This window comes from Balaenoptera musculus, chromosome 6, assembly GCF_009873245.2.
Source record: "Balaenoptera musculus isolate JJ_BM4_2016_0621 chromosome 6, mBalMus1.pri.v3, whole genome shotgun sequence".
NCBI classification, from domain to species: domain Eukaryota; kingdom Metazoa; phylum Chordata; class Mammalia; order Artiodactyla; family Balaenopteridae; genus Balaenoptera; species Balaenoptera musculus.
Genome location: NC_045790.1, coordinates 69,461,305 through 69,480,018, shown reverse-complemented (window position 1 = coordinate 69,480,018; position 18,714 = coordinate 69,461,305). Strand labels below are relative to the sequence as shown.

Sequence of the window (18,714 nt, the reverse complement as noted above, 5' to 3'; positions counted from 1 at the left end):
TATGAAGCAAGCAGCGTATTCATTGACTCCTTTGTCCCCCCAGCGTACTGCACGGTGATGCACTGGATAAGTGTCCAGCAGTTGCTTAGTAGAATTCAAAGCAAACAGAAAATGTGCAGTTGATACTACTCATCTTGCCCTGCTTCTAGAAATGCCAGCAAGCTTCATGGGGAGGGAGCTGACTATGGGGCCAAGATTTATTTAGTTCACCATTTTAACAGATAGGTTGAAGTCTGCTGCTTTAGCCATCTGTAATTTTACTAGAATCTATTTTTGCTAGACTATTGCAAGCCATGAGACTCAAGTCTGACCCCCTTCTGAATTAAAACTATACTCATTGGTCTTCATTTATTGACATCTAAAAGACAATCCCACCTCCTAAATTCTTCTTCTTGCATGGTATACGTAAATGACTAAGCACAAAGGAATAATCTGATAAGAGAAAAATGAATATCACACTTACATATCCATATTCCAAATCCCAGCACCAGCAGTAATTGCAAAACCTCACAAAACATGCTCGGAGAAAATCCCCAATGAGAATTGTGACATAGGTGGTCAGAACATCAGAAACGGTCAGCCGCACAAATTCCTGTTGAGATATTATCTGTATTAAAAGGAGCATTTCTCCCTTCAAATGGTCCTAAAGTTAACATCGAATTTGTCATGCTTTCTAAATAGTATTAACTTGAAAACTGCAACTAATGGTAAAGAAACTAGTTAGGCATATCTAGCAAGTAAAAAATGTTTTACCCCTATTTTATTAGTCTAAAAATAATTATTTCCTGCGCCAAAACCACTGTATCAGAAGTCTTCCTACTGAGAAACTTTTATAAGCATGACACGAGAACACAAAACAGGAAAATAATGACAACACAGAAGTTTAAAACTTGAATCTGGCAAACAGCAGATAATAAAATAAATAAAATAAATTTATTTATAAAATAATTTTTTATTTATAAAATGAAAAGACAAGCTTGGAAAAAGTACTTGTGGCATATATGATGGAGAACTAGTTTTTCTAACACATTAAAAACTTTTACAAATCAGTACAACAATAGATGGGCAATTCAGTAAGGAAAAAAATGGCAAATGGCACAAATAAGAAAGAAGAAAATATACAGTTAATTAAAACATTCAAAAATACTTAAATCCCACATTATAAAAATACAATTAAAACAATGAGTTGTTGCTCCACAGAGTGATAAATATTTTAAAATCCATGCTTTTCCATATTGGTGAGAGTGTGGTGAAATAGGCACTGTCGTAAACTGACAGTTAGAAGGGAAAGTTAGACTGGTGCAACATTTGTAGGGGGGGGAACGTTTGTGAAGATCCATCACATTTTAAAGTGTGTGGAATTTGATTAGGAAAATCCACTTCTAGAAATGTATCCTATGGCGGTATTAGCACAAATGTCCAAATCTATACATATAATTATGAAAGCATTGTTTCTCCCAGATCAAAATTGGAAGCAATTCAAATATACTCAAGAGGAAATTAATTAAATAAAAATGGGTGTCCACACCACAGAATATTGTGAGCTCTTAAACAAAGTGCTATTGTGATTACGGCTTCACAACAATGTGAACATATACCAAAAACCACTGAATTGTGTACTTTAAATGGGTGAGATGTATGGTATGTGAACTATATCTCAATAAACTTGTTTAAAAAGTGCTCAAATGCTATGCTCTGATAAGAAATGGATTGTTAAAAATTTACAAAATAGGATATGTAGCATGAACCCACTTGTTAACAAAAAATCCTATGCATATATACATGCATGTATATACGTATATGCATAACATGTGAATGTATAGAAAAGATCTGGAAAATTAGAAACTTTTTACCTCAGTGGTGTGGACTTGAAGTTACATGCAAAATGTGTATGTTGTGGGTTAGAGGGGAAGTTCACTGTTTCCTCATGGAACTTATAACAATAGGCAATAAATATAAGAGTAGACATATAATTATAAATTTTCATTATGATCGTTCTCCTCTGCTCTTTCCTTTCTGCTCCTTCCCAATAATTCGTGCCCTAAGATTGAAGACACGGAATATCTAATAAGACATATTTTTCCAGAAATACAGTGTTCTTCTATAATAAAAGAAGTCTTCTGGTTTTTATTTCCAGCTACCTATATAATCTCACCTCTAAAATAACTAGTGAGAAAGAATTACATCATAGGGCAAGGCCCATTTGACTAGCAGTTATCTGGTTAATTTCCAGTCCCATACTTCAGAGCAGTGCTTCCTAAACTCCAAGTAGTCGTGTACCACCTTCACGATTCTTGCCATGTCCAAGTACCATCTGAAATATTATTTACCTAATATTTCTTTTAACTTTAATATACTTTATTTTTAAAAAATAACTCCTACTATTGTAAATAGGTGTATAACATCCACCATAAACAGTAGTTAACTATAAGTATATTAAAAGCTAAAAAATATATACTGAAAACTTTAAACTATAAATGTAAAAAAATTATCTTGGCATTAGTTCCCATCAAAAGTAGTGCCTGTGAGCCAGTAGTATATTTTGGGAAGTGCTATCAAAGAACAGGAGTGGAGATGGAAAAGAATGAAACAGGAAAGGAGAGAAAACCTTTACCCAGGAGAGTGTTAAAAGCTGTCCCTACTGGGGCAACTGGGTCTTGATTCTTCTGGGGACCCACTGAGTAGCCATATAGAATAAGTCTCAGATCTGTCCACCCAAGAGACAGAAGAGGGAAGTATTGATCCACCAGCTCCCATTCCCATCAGTCAGGGATGGCCCCATGTGGTATTAACGTCTCACTTGGTGACAGCAGGGAAGCAGGGTAAAGGTGAGAATCTGTATACAACTCAGTTGAGATACTGTCTTGTAACAGCTGCATGCAGTCATTTGCTGCAGCAACAGCTGGAGTACAAAGGTGAGTGTGAGGTTTCTGCATAATCCATGTGTCTGTATAATCTGATTCCTGTCTAGCTCTCCATATTTTTCTTTGTCTTCTCTACTCCAGTCTCACTGGCTTTCTTTCATACCCTCAAACTCCATACCTCTTTAGGCCATAGGGTCTTTACATGTGGTCTTCATGCTACTCAATCTTACTTCACCTCTTGACTCAGTTTACACCAACTAATACGCATCACTACAGCATCACTAACTTAGGGAAGTCCCTCACCTCGATGACTAGGGGCAAGCTTCTCTGACTGCATGCATTGCATTCTTGTAGTGCTTTGTTGCCATTGTAAATTTGCAAATGTTGTATAATTATTTAATTAATGGCTTTGTTCCCAAGAGATTGTAATTGTCACAAGGGCAGAGACCAGGCCCACCTTTGTTCCACATTGCACCTCCAGTATCTAGCACAACACCTGACACTTAGCCTGCACTCAATAAATATGGAGTGAGCGATTGAGTGATAGTAAATTCCTGCGGTTATCTCTGAACATAACTTTTCTCTTCCCTACTCTTATTCTCCTTTTCATTCCCCAGGCAATTTGAGTTCAGATTCTAATAACTAGCATGAATTAGAAGTAGGCTGTGAGGGATATTTTTAGGTTTCCACCACCAGGTTGGGAAGACTTCCTCAGTGAGAAAATATTTCAGAGTGGCTTTGAAGTCCTCCACATCCTCCTAAGCACCCTCATCCCAATGGTTGAAATACAATATTTTTCCTAAGCAATGTCCTAACTTTCACATAAAATAGCAGAAGAGGATTCAAACATTATATTAAAATGTAAAAATATTTATTAACATACCATAGAAGGGATACACTGCTTTATAAGAAAGGAAATTCCAAAACTGGTGGTCCAGCCCACCAAGGGAACATCAACCAATTCCAGTTCCTAGCGTGCTAGGATGGGAGCATGGCCTCCACACAGGCCTTCTGCAGAGCACTGCACTCCACACCTCACACCTTACTCTCCTGACATGTATTTGATCAGCAAACCTAAGAGGCTCATTAGCAAGTGAAGGGAAAATAATAGAGACGGGGCATCACAAAGGGCCACAGACAGCAGATATTCCATGGCAGGAGTCTGGGAGTATGTGTTGATGCTAATTATGTTTCTGGAGGACGGTTCAGCACTATGCAGAAGGACACAAACTCTAATCAGACTTTGTAGGTAAAATCTGGGCTCCTGTCATTGACTTTCTTTAAGGTCTTGAGCAAATTATTTTACCTTTCTAAGTCATAGTCTCCTCATCTATAAAATGGGGATAATTATATAACTTATCTCAGAGGGTAATTTAAAAATTCAAGGAGGGAATGCTTGGCACACAAGAAGCATTCGATAAATGTGAGCTATTACTGTCACTATCGTCTGCTTTCTCTCCTTTGCCAAAATGCAGACCTAAGTATATAGCTTCAAAGAGCGGTCTCTCAAGAATGGCTCTGCTGCCTACCTATCAAATGTCACTGGAGATGAGACTAAGTGACTACATCTTGAGATTCCCTGGAGAGATAAAGGAGCCACCAAATTCCTATATTCAAATTCAAAGAGAGATTAAGTCCCACAGTATCCTTGAGGAAAAACAGAGCAGAGGGCATCCATGGAGAAGAAGAGAAAATATCTGGAATGTTCTCATAGAACAATGAACAAGTCTTTGGGGGTATATCTCCAACATTCCATGCAAAGCAGCTGCCTTTTACTATTTCTTCTGGAATCACTTTGTTTTAAAAGTGGGTAAAATAAGTGTTTCAGAACCACAGCCCTTCCCTCCTGCCGCTCCTGCAGACTTTCCCACAAACGCTGAATGTTCATTTAGAGAAAGGAAGGCGAAAGAGAAAAGGGAAACCCAACTGCAAATGGCAGTAAGAAAAGAGGATGAAGCAAGGAAAACCACTAGAGACAGGATTTAAAAAAAAAAAAAAAAAAGGACAAGACAAGCGGCATGGTACAAAGGCTCCCAAGAAGAAGAATTAAATAATTTTTTCTTTATTTTAATTCAGTGTGTGTGGGAGCATCCCAGAAGCTTCTGCATAATCAGAAAATAAGTATTCTAGATTGCATGACGTTCATGTCTAATTAATTGCTGCCTCTGCCTCAGAAGTGAGCAGTTTCCACCTTATTCTTTACAGTTAGTTCTATTAATCTTGTTTAACAGGTGTTTGCCTGGTAAAGGGTAGGTTGCTTAGCCCTCATGCCAGTCTGCATTCTGGGATGTACATAAGAGAATATCTCAAACTCTTTGAGTTTGTGAAAACTACACTTTATATTTTGTCACTTCTCTCAACTCTTGCCGAAGATTTAGGGAGCAGCCTAGATGTGATAAAACAGACTTGTGTTAAGTGCCGTGACCAGATTTTGCTTCAAGGAGTTTTAAAACATGGAAACCCATATACTCCTGTGTATTCACTTCCTATTGCTGCTGTAAGAAATTACCACAAAATTAGTGGCTTAAAAGAACATAAACATAAACTGTTCTGGAGTTCAGAAGCCTAAAATCAAGGTGCAGGCATCAGGGCGAAATCTGTGTCCTTGCCTTTTCCAGCTTCCAGAGGCCACCTGCATTCCTTGGCTCATGGACCCCTTCCTCCACCTTTAAAGCGCATCTCTCCAACCTCTGGTTCCACTGTCACAGCCAGTTTTTCTGACTGACTCTTGTCTCCCATTTATAAACATGTGTGATTTTGTTAGGCTCACCCGCATAATCCAAGGTATTTTTCCTATCCCCAGATCTTTAACTTAATCACATTGGTAAAGTCCATTTTACTATGTAAGGTAACATATTCACAGTTTCCAGGGATTAGAACATGGACGTTTTTGAGGGGTTATTATTCTGTCTACCACACCATGTATCACAAGCATCTCTCTACCAAGTGCAGGCAGGTTTCATTTCATTTATTATTGCATACATAGTATGTTCCTGTAAACGTGTATGAAATGTGCATGTCTGAAAATCAAGTATTTAATAACATGTAACTGGAAAGGGAAGGGTTTATGTGGTCCCTAAAAGCCTAAAAAATAAAATAGAATCCTTACTTATATCATACATTTTGGACTTGGTCTTCAGTGATGTCTGTCTAGCATTATATACATTTTCCGTACTTTTTCCCACAATTGAAATCACAGATGAGTGGCTTAAGTCAGATGAGTATCTGAAGCTGAGGACATCTAATAATATCTGTATTTGTTTAAATTAGTTTCATAAGGCTAATGCTAACTTTCAATTTTCCATCTATCTTACAAAAAAATAAGTACACAGTAAAAAATTATTTCAAATAATTTCCCAAAGACCACATTACTGCTGAAACTGAACTGTTGTCTGACAGACAGAAGCACTATGACATATTTTAAAATGTCTGTCCATCAAGGATGAACCAAAGTCCAAAATCAGTTTATGAAGTGCACATGAGGAATGTCAATTCTAATGAGATAAAATTAAAGGCTTTTCAAAATATAAATTGGATTTGTATAGAAATAAGAGACCTGAAGTAGGTTTTTTGTTTTTGTTTGGTTTGGTTTCCCTTTATTGAACAGAAAGCCATATGAAACATTATCTCTTTTATCTGCTAAAATACCACTAGTCTTGGACTGGGGTCATTTATACAGTCATCTGAAAACAACAAACCTAAAATAGTATTTCCTTTCATGCTTAAGGGGCAATTATTTGACAAAAATTAACATTATTGAAATGAGTATTAGTGTATGCTCCCAAAAGAATCTTTTCTTTTTTTTATGGAAAAAAGGTAACACTAACTAGAGTTCCACTTAAATATTTACTTGGGTTGTATCTAAATCTGGGTGTTTTATTATAACACAGATAGATAGTAAACGTTTCCTCAGACCATTTTAAAATATCCTTCCTGGGCTTCCCTGGTGGCGCAGTGGTTGAGCGTCTGCCTGCCGGTGCGGGGGACACGGGTTCGAGCCCTGGTCTGGGAGGATCCCACATGCCGCGGAGCGACTGGGCCCGTGAGCCACAATTGCTGAGCCTGCGCGTCTGGAGCCTGTGCTCCGCAACAAGAGAGGCCGCGATAGTGAGAGGCCCGTGCACCGCGATGAGGAGTGGCCCCCGCTTGCCACAACTAGAGAGAGCCCTCGCACAGAAACGAAGACCCAACACAGCCATAAATAAATAAATTTTAAAAAAAAATCCTTCCTTTACATGCAACTGTAAAAGTGTAAATGTACTACTTACCTGAATGGATGCATGTGAGGACTACAAGAGATAATATATATGAAATTCACAGCCAGCATATGGTGAACAGTCAATTAAGTCTCAGCTATTTTCATTAATAAGCAATAAAAAACAGGCCACGCTTATGGAAGAAATAGTGACCCTGCTCTTTTTTAATCCATTAACTGTTATGCACTTCTGTTTGTGACATTACCTGCCCCACCATTGTTTCCCAGCAGGGTCCTCGAGGTACATCTGCAGGGTGCACAAAAAAGGGTGGCCCAGTGGTATTTCCAGTGAGTGATGCATTGTAGGCCTTGATCATGTTGGCTTCCCATAGGGTAATATTGGCCTTTACTAGCTTCTCCTCTTCAATCTAGAAAGCAGAGTAATGGAAACAAAAATGAAGACAACAGAGAATTCAAAGGCATTTCTGGCAATCTTGAGACTGGGAATCTAACAACATGCTGATGGCAAGGACAATCCAGACACAAGATTTACCTTGTTGTTAATCTCATCCATCAAGGCAAGAATAAATACATACAAGTTGCCTAAAAGAAGAGCAAAAATGCGTCCCAGGAGCCATTTCAGAGCGATGAGGGGATGGTAGTCTTCCAATTCAGCAAATAAGTCAAACAATGTTGGACAGAACATCCCCAGGAGGGACATGACCATGTTCATCTACAAGAAGACACAAGGGGTGAACCAAGTTAATGGTGTTTAAAAATTATTATTGCTTTCCTCCAAATTTGCAAGATGCTAGCTGGATTCCTTTGATATTTTATAAGACTAAAATTATTTCATGCATTTTTAAAATTTGATCTTATTAAAACAAGAGACAATATTCAACTCATATTTTCAAGATGTACACGTGCGTGAGCTTGTGGACGTGCCAGTAATAATAGTGTTTCCTAGTATAATGAGGGATGCGATTTACATTACTTTCTATGCAGAGAACACTTACTGTTATACATGGTAACTGATTCTGCACTTCACAACAAGATTTCCAAAGGAAATGGAAAATGATCTGCTAGAGGAATGAGGTCCAAACTGGAAATACTAATTTGGCAATCATCAGCACATGGGCTAGTTTAATCAGTTAGAATGGATGAATTCCTTGAGATGGGCCCAGGACTAAATACTGAGTTTGCAGGAATGCAAACTATAAGGGGCAAAAAAAAAAAAGAAAGAAAGAAAGAAAGAAAATGGAATCGATTTTATCAAAGAAAACAGAAAGAACGTTCAGAAAAAACAAAAGGAGAATACATGGCATAATGTCATCAAAGCCAAGGCAGAAAAGTTTCAAAAATGAAGAACTGGCTCATAATGCCAAAGGTAAGAGAATTATGAAAGAGAGAAAGAGAGAGAGAATGAAAATATGACAAGCTGGAAATTTGTGGCCCTTATCTCCAGATTGATTGGTGCACTTATGATTATATTATTAGGCTAAATTAAGTCAAGGAAAAGAATACAGAGCATGTACTACTTTTATAATAGGGGAAAAAAACCCTTTAAATAAAGTTTTAAAAAAGGTTCCAGGTGACTCTAGCAATGTCTTTGCCTGAATACTTGGCTCAAACTGTCACTGTTGAACATTTCCCATTTCCCCCCGGTAGACTCCATGTTTTGAATGATTAGAACTACCAAACTATATTTAGAAAATAATTGTCAATATGTTTTTCCCTTTTGACTAAGAACATTGTATAAGTATGACCAGCAGGAGCTAAAAGTCAGCATGACATAATATAAAATCAGCATGATATAATTTCAGCCTAAAGTAAAAACTTGGCAGAGCTATGCAATTTTATGTAAGGTAAATTTAAATTCTGTTTCATCAAGTTTGTAAAGTTTCTGATGAATCCCCATTATTACCTTTGTTGGCCCCTAGGAATCAGGGGTCCCCTAAGATGGATATTAAACATGTACTTACAAAGAGTGACCCTTTTGATGATAATCAATTATCCCTCCTTTTCTGTGGTTTCTTAATACAAAAATATGATCAGTACAAACCATGGACCAAAGTGGCATGATAATTTTGCCTATAAATGCTATAATAACTGCAAGGATAATTTTGAAAGCAAACTTAGTAATGCTTTGAGGTTCCCCTTTGTTTCAAATAAGTAAAATAACTCCACCTAATGACTCTCTGTTTTACAGGTTTTCATGAAATGTCTATGTCATCATAGGCTCTTAAATGTATGGTCGCCCATCTTCAGTGTTACTGCTTCTGAAATACCTAGAATGTTTTTGTTTGGAGCCTTTTGTTGTAAGTAGGTTATACCACTTTCTGTGCAAGATTTTTCTAGGAAATTCTATGCGTATGAAGACTTCATAATCTGTTTGGTCTACAAGACTGCAGAAGTTTCAGTGTGGGAAATCTACACTTCCCACCGCCTAAATCTCCACACACTGAAAATGCCCAAGTTCAAAATGATGCCACATTGTATTCTAGAACATTTTATGAAAGGGAACAGACCCAAGAAACAACACATGACCAGTGATTTCCTGATTCTAAATATCTACCTCTGACCTCTTTTCTTGGACCTGCTAAATGGGCAGATACCCTGAAGACAAGTCGCAATCATAATATTTAATTCCTGTCAAAGAGCTGGCCTTCCTCATTTGAATAGCATTTGGAGGAGGAGGTAATAGGGTAAGGAAAGGAGGTGGAGCAGTTAGGCTGCTAGTGAAAAACAGAGAGAGGCCCAGTCTTGCCCAAAGTGGGGGAGGCAATCTGAATGTTTCCAGTGAAATAAACGTAAGAACCCAGGGCTTTATCATTGCTGCTTCAAAGAATTCAGGGGACAACTGGATCTTTCAAAGATAGATGCAGGATCTACAGAGAAAGCAACATAGGGTCATGGAAAGAGTGTTGAGCTTGAAATCAAGATTCCTAAATTTTAACTCTCATTGTTCTCCATGGTTCTGAGACCATGAACACATCACCTAATCTGAGATTCATTATCTCTGTCTATAAAACGTACTGGTTGGAATATGTGCTCTAATCTCTCTTCCAACTCTGCCTTTCCCTAATGTCACAAAGTGAAAAACAGACAGTAGACAGATTTGGAAGTAAGGCTGGAATAGGGACATGTGTGCCAAGGTTGGTTCACTCTCAGGTCAGGATGACAGAGGTAGGTAGAGTGGCCGTATTTCATGTCCCAACATTGAAGCACAACCCACAAAATCTCAAATGTCAGATTCTAAGCACATAAAAAGCATGCAGAGACGAACTTCATTTTTTTCCCACCACCCAAGGGTGTCAGGATCTTGCTGCGCAAATTCCTGGGATCGCTTCACAGCCCAAAAGATGAGGTATCCACTCCCGCCAAGTGTAAGAAACACGAAGAAGTTAGCGAGAAACCTCAGGAATCTGATCAAGTGGACGTTTTCTTCTACTTGGGCTGCTCTTTCTTCTATTATAGCTTCCTGTACCCAGGCAAAACAGAAAAAAAAAAAGAAATATTTGAGCTACAAAAAGTATCATGAACTCAGGAATTATTTCTGCCAACATCAGAAAGTGAGGAATGAAAATGTAAACTGAATCTGGGATTCCACAAACCAGGTGAATATTGCCAGCAAGTGAAAAAAAGTAAGAGAAAGAAGGAAGAATTCTTACAAACAAACTCTGGTTGAGCTAATATTTACTAAGATAGTCTTCATTCTAAAGTCTCTTCTAGTACGGTTTTTTAAAACAACTACAAATAATACTTTAGAGTCATTTTAAAATATTGGGCTAATGTATTCCTGTAAATAATTAGCGAGCATTGTTCTATTATTTGAAATATCTGATTCTGATTACTAATGGTTGGCTGTTTCAAGCCAATGGCATTGTTTTATTACCAAATTTAGAGAGAAGTAGTGCTGTCATGGGTCATCAATCATTTTCCAGTCATAATCAGAACCCTGCCCAGATCCTGGTAGGAAGAAATGATGAGTTAATCTTTCTTTTAATTGTCAAGATACTTTGCTACCTAGACCATTTGGAATGGCTCCAATTTTACTCTCAGAAATACCAAGAAAAGGCTCTTGAAGTTGGTGTCTTTACCTTAAAGTTCATCGTGATAGAATTGAACTTGTTGTCTGCTGTTTCAGGATTGCCAATCAGGTAGTCCCAGCTGGTGAACACCTTCCAGCTGAAGTTGAAAGTGTTGTCATCACCACCTCCGTCATCACCAATATTTTTGGTCATCCTATACAAACAGGAAGTTTAATCCAGCAGCCAGAATACAAGCAGAAAGGGGGAGGTTAGGGAATAGCAAAACATCATAATTATAGGGAAATTGGAGAAGCAATATCTAAAAGACATATACTTTCAAACAAGTTTGTTCTAATAACCAGAAAATAAAAGTTTATTCAAAAAATTTTTTTTGTTTTAATTTTTTAAGCTGTTCATTTTCCAGGCCTTCAAGATTAAGACTACTAACCACTGATGATTTTAACAATTAAACAGGTTATATAAAATTACGTATTTTTTATTTGTTTTCCTAAACTGTTTTCCTAGGGTCATATACTAGGCTCTGAAACTTTTGTGGGATAAGGATCTCTTTAGAAATCTGATGAAAAACACCAGGACCCTCATCAGGAAAAACATATGCATAGACTCTTAAACTGTTGTACACAATTTTAGTTGGTTTCCAGACCCCGTGAAGCCTAGGGATGGATTAACCCAGGTCAGAACAGGAAACTCCTTCACAGATTTCAATTCCCCTTAGAATCTCCTTCCAAAGAGTGATTACACTGAATGCATGGAATTTTTCCATACTCGACAACTCTTGACCAAAAATCAAGATTTTTATACAACTTTAATAGCAAGTGGTTACATATATTCTAATCAGTGATGTTTTAATTTTTTTTTTTTTTTTTTTTGCTTGGGCAGTTTAAAGTACATTTACTTACTTCAGTGGTTAAAGATCTATATTCCACTTACTCCATTTCCTTTTTTTCCCCTACTACTATAAAGAGCAAAATTAAAATTTTATATGATATATATTATAAAATGGTCCCATAAGGTTTTAGTTTTTTAAATATTGCAGTGATATGGAACTGAAAAAAGAAAGGAGTACAATGACATAAAGCTGACAATGCAGTCTGGCAGGTATCTCTAAGGTCATCTAAATTCCCCCACTGTTTAGTCCTATTCCTTACAGAGGTTTATATATTTCAGATGGGCTAACATGTTTGAAAAACAACCAAAAATAATTACTCCTTACATCAATCTACCACTTTACCCTTTGCAAATGGTATTGATGTGTATTATCATATTTGTACTTCTCAAAAACTTAACAAGAGGTCGCAGTAGTTAATATTATTCTCTTTTTACAGTTGGGGAAGCTGAAGGATAAAATTATGAAGTGATTTGCTGGCCATTATACAGAAGTAAACCACAGGGGTGGGTCAAGGGCTTAGGTTTTCTGACTTCACTCTGGTACCCAAGCAAGGACACCATGAGATATGTTGAACCATACAAAGTACCTTTTTGTAGGTCAAAAAGGGTTGAAATCAAACATTTCCAATGGTTTAACCTAGGGAGAAAATGATTTTTTTGATTAAGATGCCATCACCCATTTTTGCACTGTCACTGAGCAAAGGGCAGGGCCTCAAGTAAAACTGACCACTTGACAGATAAGTCTTGAATGGAGCTTTATCACAGGCAAGATTCTGTAGCTGTAGACAGCCTTCCAGAGAAGGGAGCTCTAGCCAGACAAGCAAACAGGGAACATCTAGCATGTGGGAATTGACAAGAAAGGGAGTGAAATACTAAAAGGAGTAAGGAAGGATATTGAAGACAACCTCTGCTAACAACACATTTTTACTAAGAGATGGCCCTGATAGCTATAAAATATTTCATGTACAGCTCCATTCCTTGTCTGTAGAGAAAAAAAGTGTACATACTTTAAAAAAAATTCCTTTTTCAAGGGGGTTATATTTTTGAACAACTATATCTTTGAGAAACTACCTCAACATATAATTTGCAAGGAATGAAGGAAGGAAAGAGTGGAGGAAGGAAGGGTGACCAACGGTCTTGCTTTGCCAGGGACTGAGTAGGTTTCCAGGGCACAAGACTTTCAATGCTAAAGCCAGGAGATTCCTGGGTCAACAAAGTTAGTCAACCTAACTTAAAACCTCAAAGTTCTTTCTTGGATATCTATCTAATTTTCCTTCCAATTTCCCTATTAATTAATCAAATATAGATATTTGCTTCCCTTTTATGGATGAGGATCTGGAAGACAAAGAACATGGGCAAGAGGACAAAGTCCACCAGTTGCCTAGTTGATTCAGTATTCAATTTTAGTTTCCCTTTGATTTGAGTCATGTATCCCAATAAGCCACTCATGTTTATTCCAAGAATGTTATTTGTTTGGGGTGAGTGGTGGGGGGAAAGAGATGATATAGGATTCTGAACATCATTTATATCTCATCAGTTGTTCTTCTACCAAGCCTTGCCCCCAGGGCTAGGAGTTGGGTAGGAGTCATAAATCGCTTTGGAATTGTCTTGCCATATAGGCCAGTGAGCTTAAACTACTTGCCCAATCTGGTAATGAACAACCAAAGGTCCCCCTGCCAGAGGGAGGGACCAAAATCAGGCTGGTTGGGGTGGCATAACATGGATGACTTTGAGGGGGAAAATGTGAAATTTGTGCCCTACAGCTATCCTAAATGGCATCTTTGAGCTAATAGGAAAAGCTGCCATTTCCTGTAGAGCTGCACTAGCTAATAGTTTGCCACCAGCAATATGTGGTTACTGAGCACTTGAAATGCAACTAGTGTGAAATATACATAAGATTCAAAGACTTAGTACCAAAAAAAGACCGAGAAGATCTCATAATAATTTTAGATTGATTATATGTTGACAGGATACTTTTGATATATTGAGTTAAATAAATATATTATTAAAATATATTCCACCTATGTATTTGTTTAATATAGTTACTTGGAATATTTAAATTATATGTACCTTGTCTTATAGCTCTTTGCATAATGCTGTTCTAGATGCTTTACACTCATCTGCCAGAAAATATTATAATAAATGTGCAAATCTATTAATGTATAATACAATAACCCTATGTGACTACCCTACTGCTGGGGCTATCATATGACCTCCAATTCCTACCATGTTGGCTTTGTTTGTTTTTCATAAGCCTATGATTACAATCCTAATAAAACAGTCAACATTTGTCACTCACCGTATGCCAGCCATGTTCTAAGTGTTGTATGTACTGACTCATTTTGTCCTCATAGCCATCCTAACATCAAGGTGTTATTACACCTCTATTAGAAACGGGAAAATAGCAGCAGTTGAACAATTGTCAGAGTTCTTTAGAACGGGCTAGAGCTGGTATTTGATTCCATGAAGAATGGCTCAAGAGCCCACGAGGGTATGTAGCCTCTGCACAGTCACTAAAAGAAGCTGAGGACTTGGACATCCATAGACATGCTTCCTCAGTGACTATGGAGACTAAAGGACCAACATGGAAACGATACTCCCAAGGCCTCTCTAATGTAACTGTACCCTTGACTTCAGTCCTGCCAAATCAAAATGGCCAAAAGACTAGAAATATCTTAGATTTTTTGGAATGTGGTAGTACTTTATCAGGTAGACAGATACTTTACATACTTAGGGTCTCTGATTACACTTGGACAAGTAGATAAAGATTTTGGATATGGGATCTCCATTAAGGCCTTTTTCAAGTCCTGAAAGGGCTTAAAAACTAAGCATAATAGTTTTCTCTGGAGGAACCAATAAGTTTGGCAGGGGACAGGACACAAAGCATGCCATAGACTGTTCCAGAAAGGCTCCTGCTCAAGAGGACTTTGGACCCTCAGGTAGAGGTCCCTCCCTGCAATGAGCAAAAGGCCAATTTACCTTGTGCATAGTTTTAAACCAGAAGGGTGGAGACTTTAATTGAGATGTTTCAACACCTGCTAAACTGGTTCAGAAAAGTAGCTAAAGGATGGATTATTCATATTATTTATAGCCCTAAATGACTGTGCTAGGTTTCTGCAGTGTCTTCAAGTGAGGTTTTAAAAATATATTTCAGACAGGGAGAAAAAATGAGCTGTACTTTCATCAGTTCCCCAGTGAAATTCTTTTCCATGCTCTAATAAATCTTCTTCAAAAATAAAACATGACTATACAGTTGATCATGATGGTCTCGTTGAGGGCTATTTGTTTTTGCTATATTACACAGCTGAAATTTTTTGGATGAGTGATTATTCTGGGTTTGTTTGTTTGTTTTAATGAACAGAGAACAACAGATTCTATCTATTGAGCTGATTCTGCAAGTCACAAACCTTTCTGTATGCAAAAAGAGGGGTCAGCAGCTGTTTCCCTGTCTTGTTTGAAACATTGATTCACACCTTAAAGTACAAAAAAGCACAATTTTAAAATATGCTCAACCACAGGGTAGGCATGCAACCATCACTGTGACCCAGTGAGATGATCAAAGTCCTGCACTTGTGTTCAACACTTTTGTTTGGGAGATGTAACAGTCTAACATTAGTGTAGGTATTAAAACCACATTTTATCTCTTAAATACTCTGCATTCTCTAGACATGAAACAGAAAAAAAGAAAATCCAGTTCTCAAATTAATTTTTCCATTTGATTCCAGAAATCATTGTTTGCTTCCCAGGAGACCTATGAAACTTACGCTTTAAGGACAACCAGAAAGCTGTATCCAATGCACATGATCCCCACCAGAAAATAGGATAGTGGCAGTCTGAAATTCATCCATCCAATTGTTCGTTTATTGTCGTAATAGCCATAAAAGAGGACAGAATATTGAGCCAATCCCTAAAATCCAACAACAAAGCCACTTAACAGATGCTGTGAAGAGCAACTCAAAGAAAAAAGATCGACTTCTAAGAGGAATAACAAAATGACATTAATTTTCAAACTTGGGAGATGGCTCTGCCATGCGCCCTACTGTTTTGCTTCATGGAGTGACTGTTTCAGCTGCCACATTGATTGACAGCCTCTTGGTTTACTTGAAATTCAGGGACTTCTAAATAGGCCAAATTTTTAACCAAATATAGGCTTGCTCAGCTGTGGAGCCATTACCGTGAAATGCCCACTGATTGAAACATCAAAACACACTTCATGGTGTCATTAAATTTATAATTTTAAGAGCCTGCTTAATATTGGGGGGAGGATCTGAAACGTGCTTCCTCAAAGTGTCATGGCAGGTTTCCACTTCCAGTCACCTGAGCCACAGTTAGATTGGTTCTCCGTAAGCCACAGAGGCCACATTTCAGCTCACACTTAGCAAAACAAGGAGCAGGTGAGATGACATTGGAACCAATATGCACAACCTTCCATTCATCAAGACTATTATCCCCTAACAAGCATGTTTATTCATGAAATTACCTGCTGTTTCCCAAAAATTACCTGCCAGGGTTGTTATCACCATCTTCCAAAGCCACCTGAGTAACTGCTCTCTATACACAGAACATGGCATATTTTGATGTTGCTTCCCTTATAATAGTCTTCATCTTTCTCTCCTCTCATTCACTGTGTTCTTCACTCTTAGCTTGGCAGCATTGTTTCTGTATTACTATATATCTACTTCCCCAGCTTCTCTCTGACTTCATCTCTCTGACAATAACTTAAAACTACTATGCTTTGTGAAGTGAGAAGATAATTGCAGTAATAATATCAATCAATAAATTTTTTTGAGCAGGTAGCATGTGCTGAACACCTTACTTCTACAGAATCCTCACAAGAACCCTCTTGAAGTGGCTACCGTTGGGGGCAATCGTTTTCCTCTACACTTGTTACTTGCCATGTAGAGAAGAACCATAACTGTAAAACTCCCATCCCCTCTCCACTGCCTCATACTAACCCCAGGGAGGAGAAACTCATCTGATAGTAGAGCATGGATGAGGAATGGGGATGATGTGGGGCACCACTCTTCCTCCTCCTTTGAGATCCCATGCTGTGCTCTGCCCCTGTGAGGGGCATCCTGTCCTGGTCTAGGACTGCTGGGTAGGAAGGTCTGCCTCTGAAGCCCGCTTGCCCATAAAAAGATGCCATATTCTTTAATATCAGCTTTAACAATAATAAAGATGGCATGTTGACCTCCATCTGTCTAACCCTTTGTCTTATTTCTGGTTAGCTCACAATCTGGGTCGACAAGGTAGGGGGTGTTATTTACCATCACTTCCCCACCTGAAAAAGACTCAATAGCTCTACACCTATTTTACAGATGAAGAAACTGAGCTTTAAAGAAGTTAAGTAACTTGTCCATGTTCACATAGCTAGTACGTGACAGAGTCTGAACCTGAACGGGGTCTGTCTAATTCAAATCCATATGCTTAACCACTGTGCTATACTGCTTCTCCTATGCCTTCTTTGCCTACCAGGACTTGTATCATACTAATGCCATATCTACCCAGCAAAACAAAGAAACAAGAAGTCCCTGGACCCCTGGATTGGTTCAGAGTGGGTGCCAGGACCTCCTGGAAAGGATCTAAACACTCCTTTTGAAAAGATTTCAAAGGGCCTCATCTTCACATACGTAAACATTACAACCTGACTCCTTTTTCTAATTCATGATGACAGTATTGGGATTAAAAGCCACCTCCAAAATAACATGAAAGGAGAAAGTAGATATGTAACAAACATCTAGTGAGCTTGTTAGGTTAGCACAGTAGCTTCTGGGGCAGCTAACTCACCTGGTGTATGTGTCATTCAGCATATGTTCAATGGCTGCACTTAATAAATATTAGATCACAACCAATGGGGGTAAGAGCCCTTTTTTTGGAATCCTGATTACTTCACAAAGGTTTCTTCAGTTGGTCTATTTCTACATAAGCAGTGAAGCATGTAAACAAAAGAGGAGGTACTGTTGAAGTGCACAATTTTTAAAAGCCTTATCCAATCCATCTCAGTAACATATTGAGGGGTGGTTTTAAGCACACTGAAAGGCTTAAAAGAGGTCTTCCCCTCCCCTTCCACCCTGTGGCCCACCACACGCCACACATCTTTCCCTTTCCCTTAAAACTCCAATAGCAGACATCTGGAAGTGACTAAAATAGCAACGACTCCTAGCCTAGCCAAGGTTCCATTCGGTTTCCATGTCAGCGCACATGGCTTTCCCTGTGGGAGCACTCTCCCATCCCAAAATCTGTGACAGAGAAACCACAGTCAGAGCCAAGTTTCAAATGAGCACAGAAAATTCCTGTCCAACTCTAGGTTCCATGCTTGCACATTGTCTACCAAGACTCTAATTTCTGTTTGAATGCTGCAGCTGGTCTAGTCCACAGAAACCGACACACATCTATGAGAATGCTTTGATGATGCAGTCGCTAGGAATCAACTCATGTATTTATTTATCTAACTAACTTTTATCGAGAACTTATTTGCCAAATACTATACATAGATGGAGTGGGAGACTGGATTACAGAGGCCCCTAGAAAAAGTTCTGCATGCAAATGTCCCCTTTATAAGTATGTGTCACCTGAAATTATATTAGAGTTCCATCCCTTTGGTGTTTCTCACTACAAATAAATACTCACTGTGAAAGTGAATGTGAGTGAATACTCACATTCTATCCCCACGATGGTAAATGAGTTTCATCATCCTTAGTAAGCCTTTTTAGTT

At 38.2% G+C, this 18,714-nt stretch overlaps 1 protein-coding gene across 1 annotated transcript in view; it reads right to left on the bottom strand.

Annotated features, from left to right (window-relative positions):
- TMC1 (transmembrane channel like 1) overlaps window positions 1-18,714 on the bottom strand; it is a 378,985-nt gene that overhangs the window by 30,357 nt on the left and 329,914 nt on the right. The window contains 6 exon segments of the mRNA XM_036856685.1: window positions 464-592; window positions 7,326-7,487; window positions 7,613-7,792; window positions 10,346-10,540; window positions 11,160-11,304; window positions 15,764-15,906. Of these exon segments, the coding sequence (XP_036712580.1) occupies window positions 464-592; window positions 7,326-7,487; window positions 7,613-7,792; window positions 10,346-10,540; window positions 11,160-11,304; window positions 15,764-15,906 (954 nt within the window).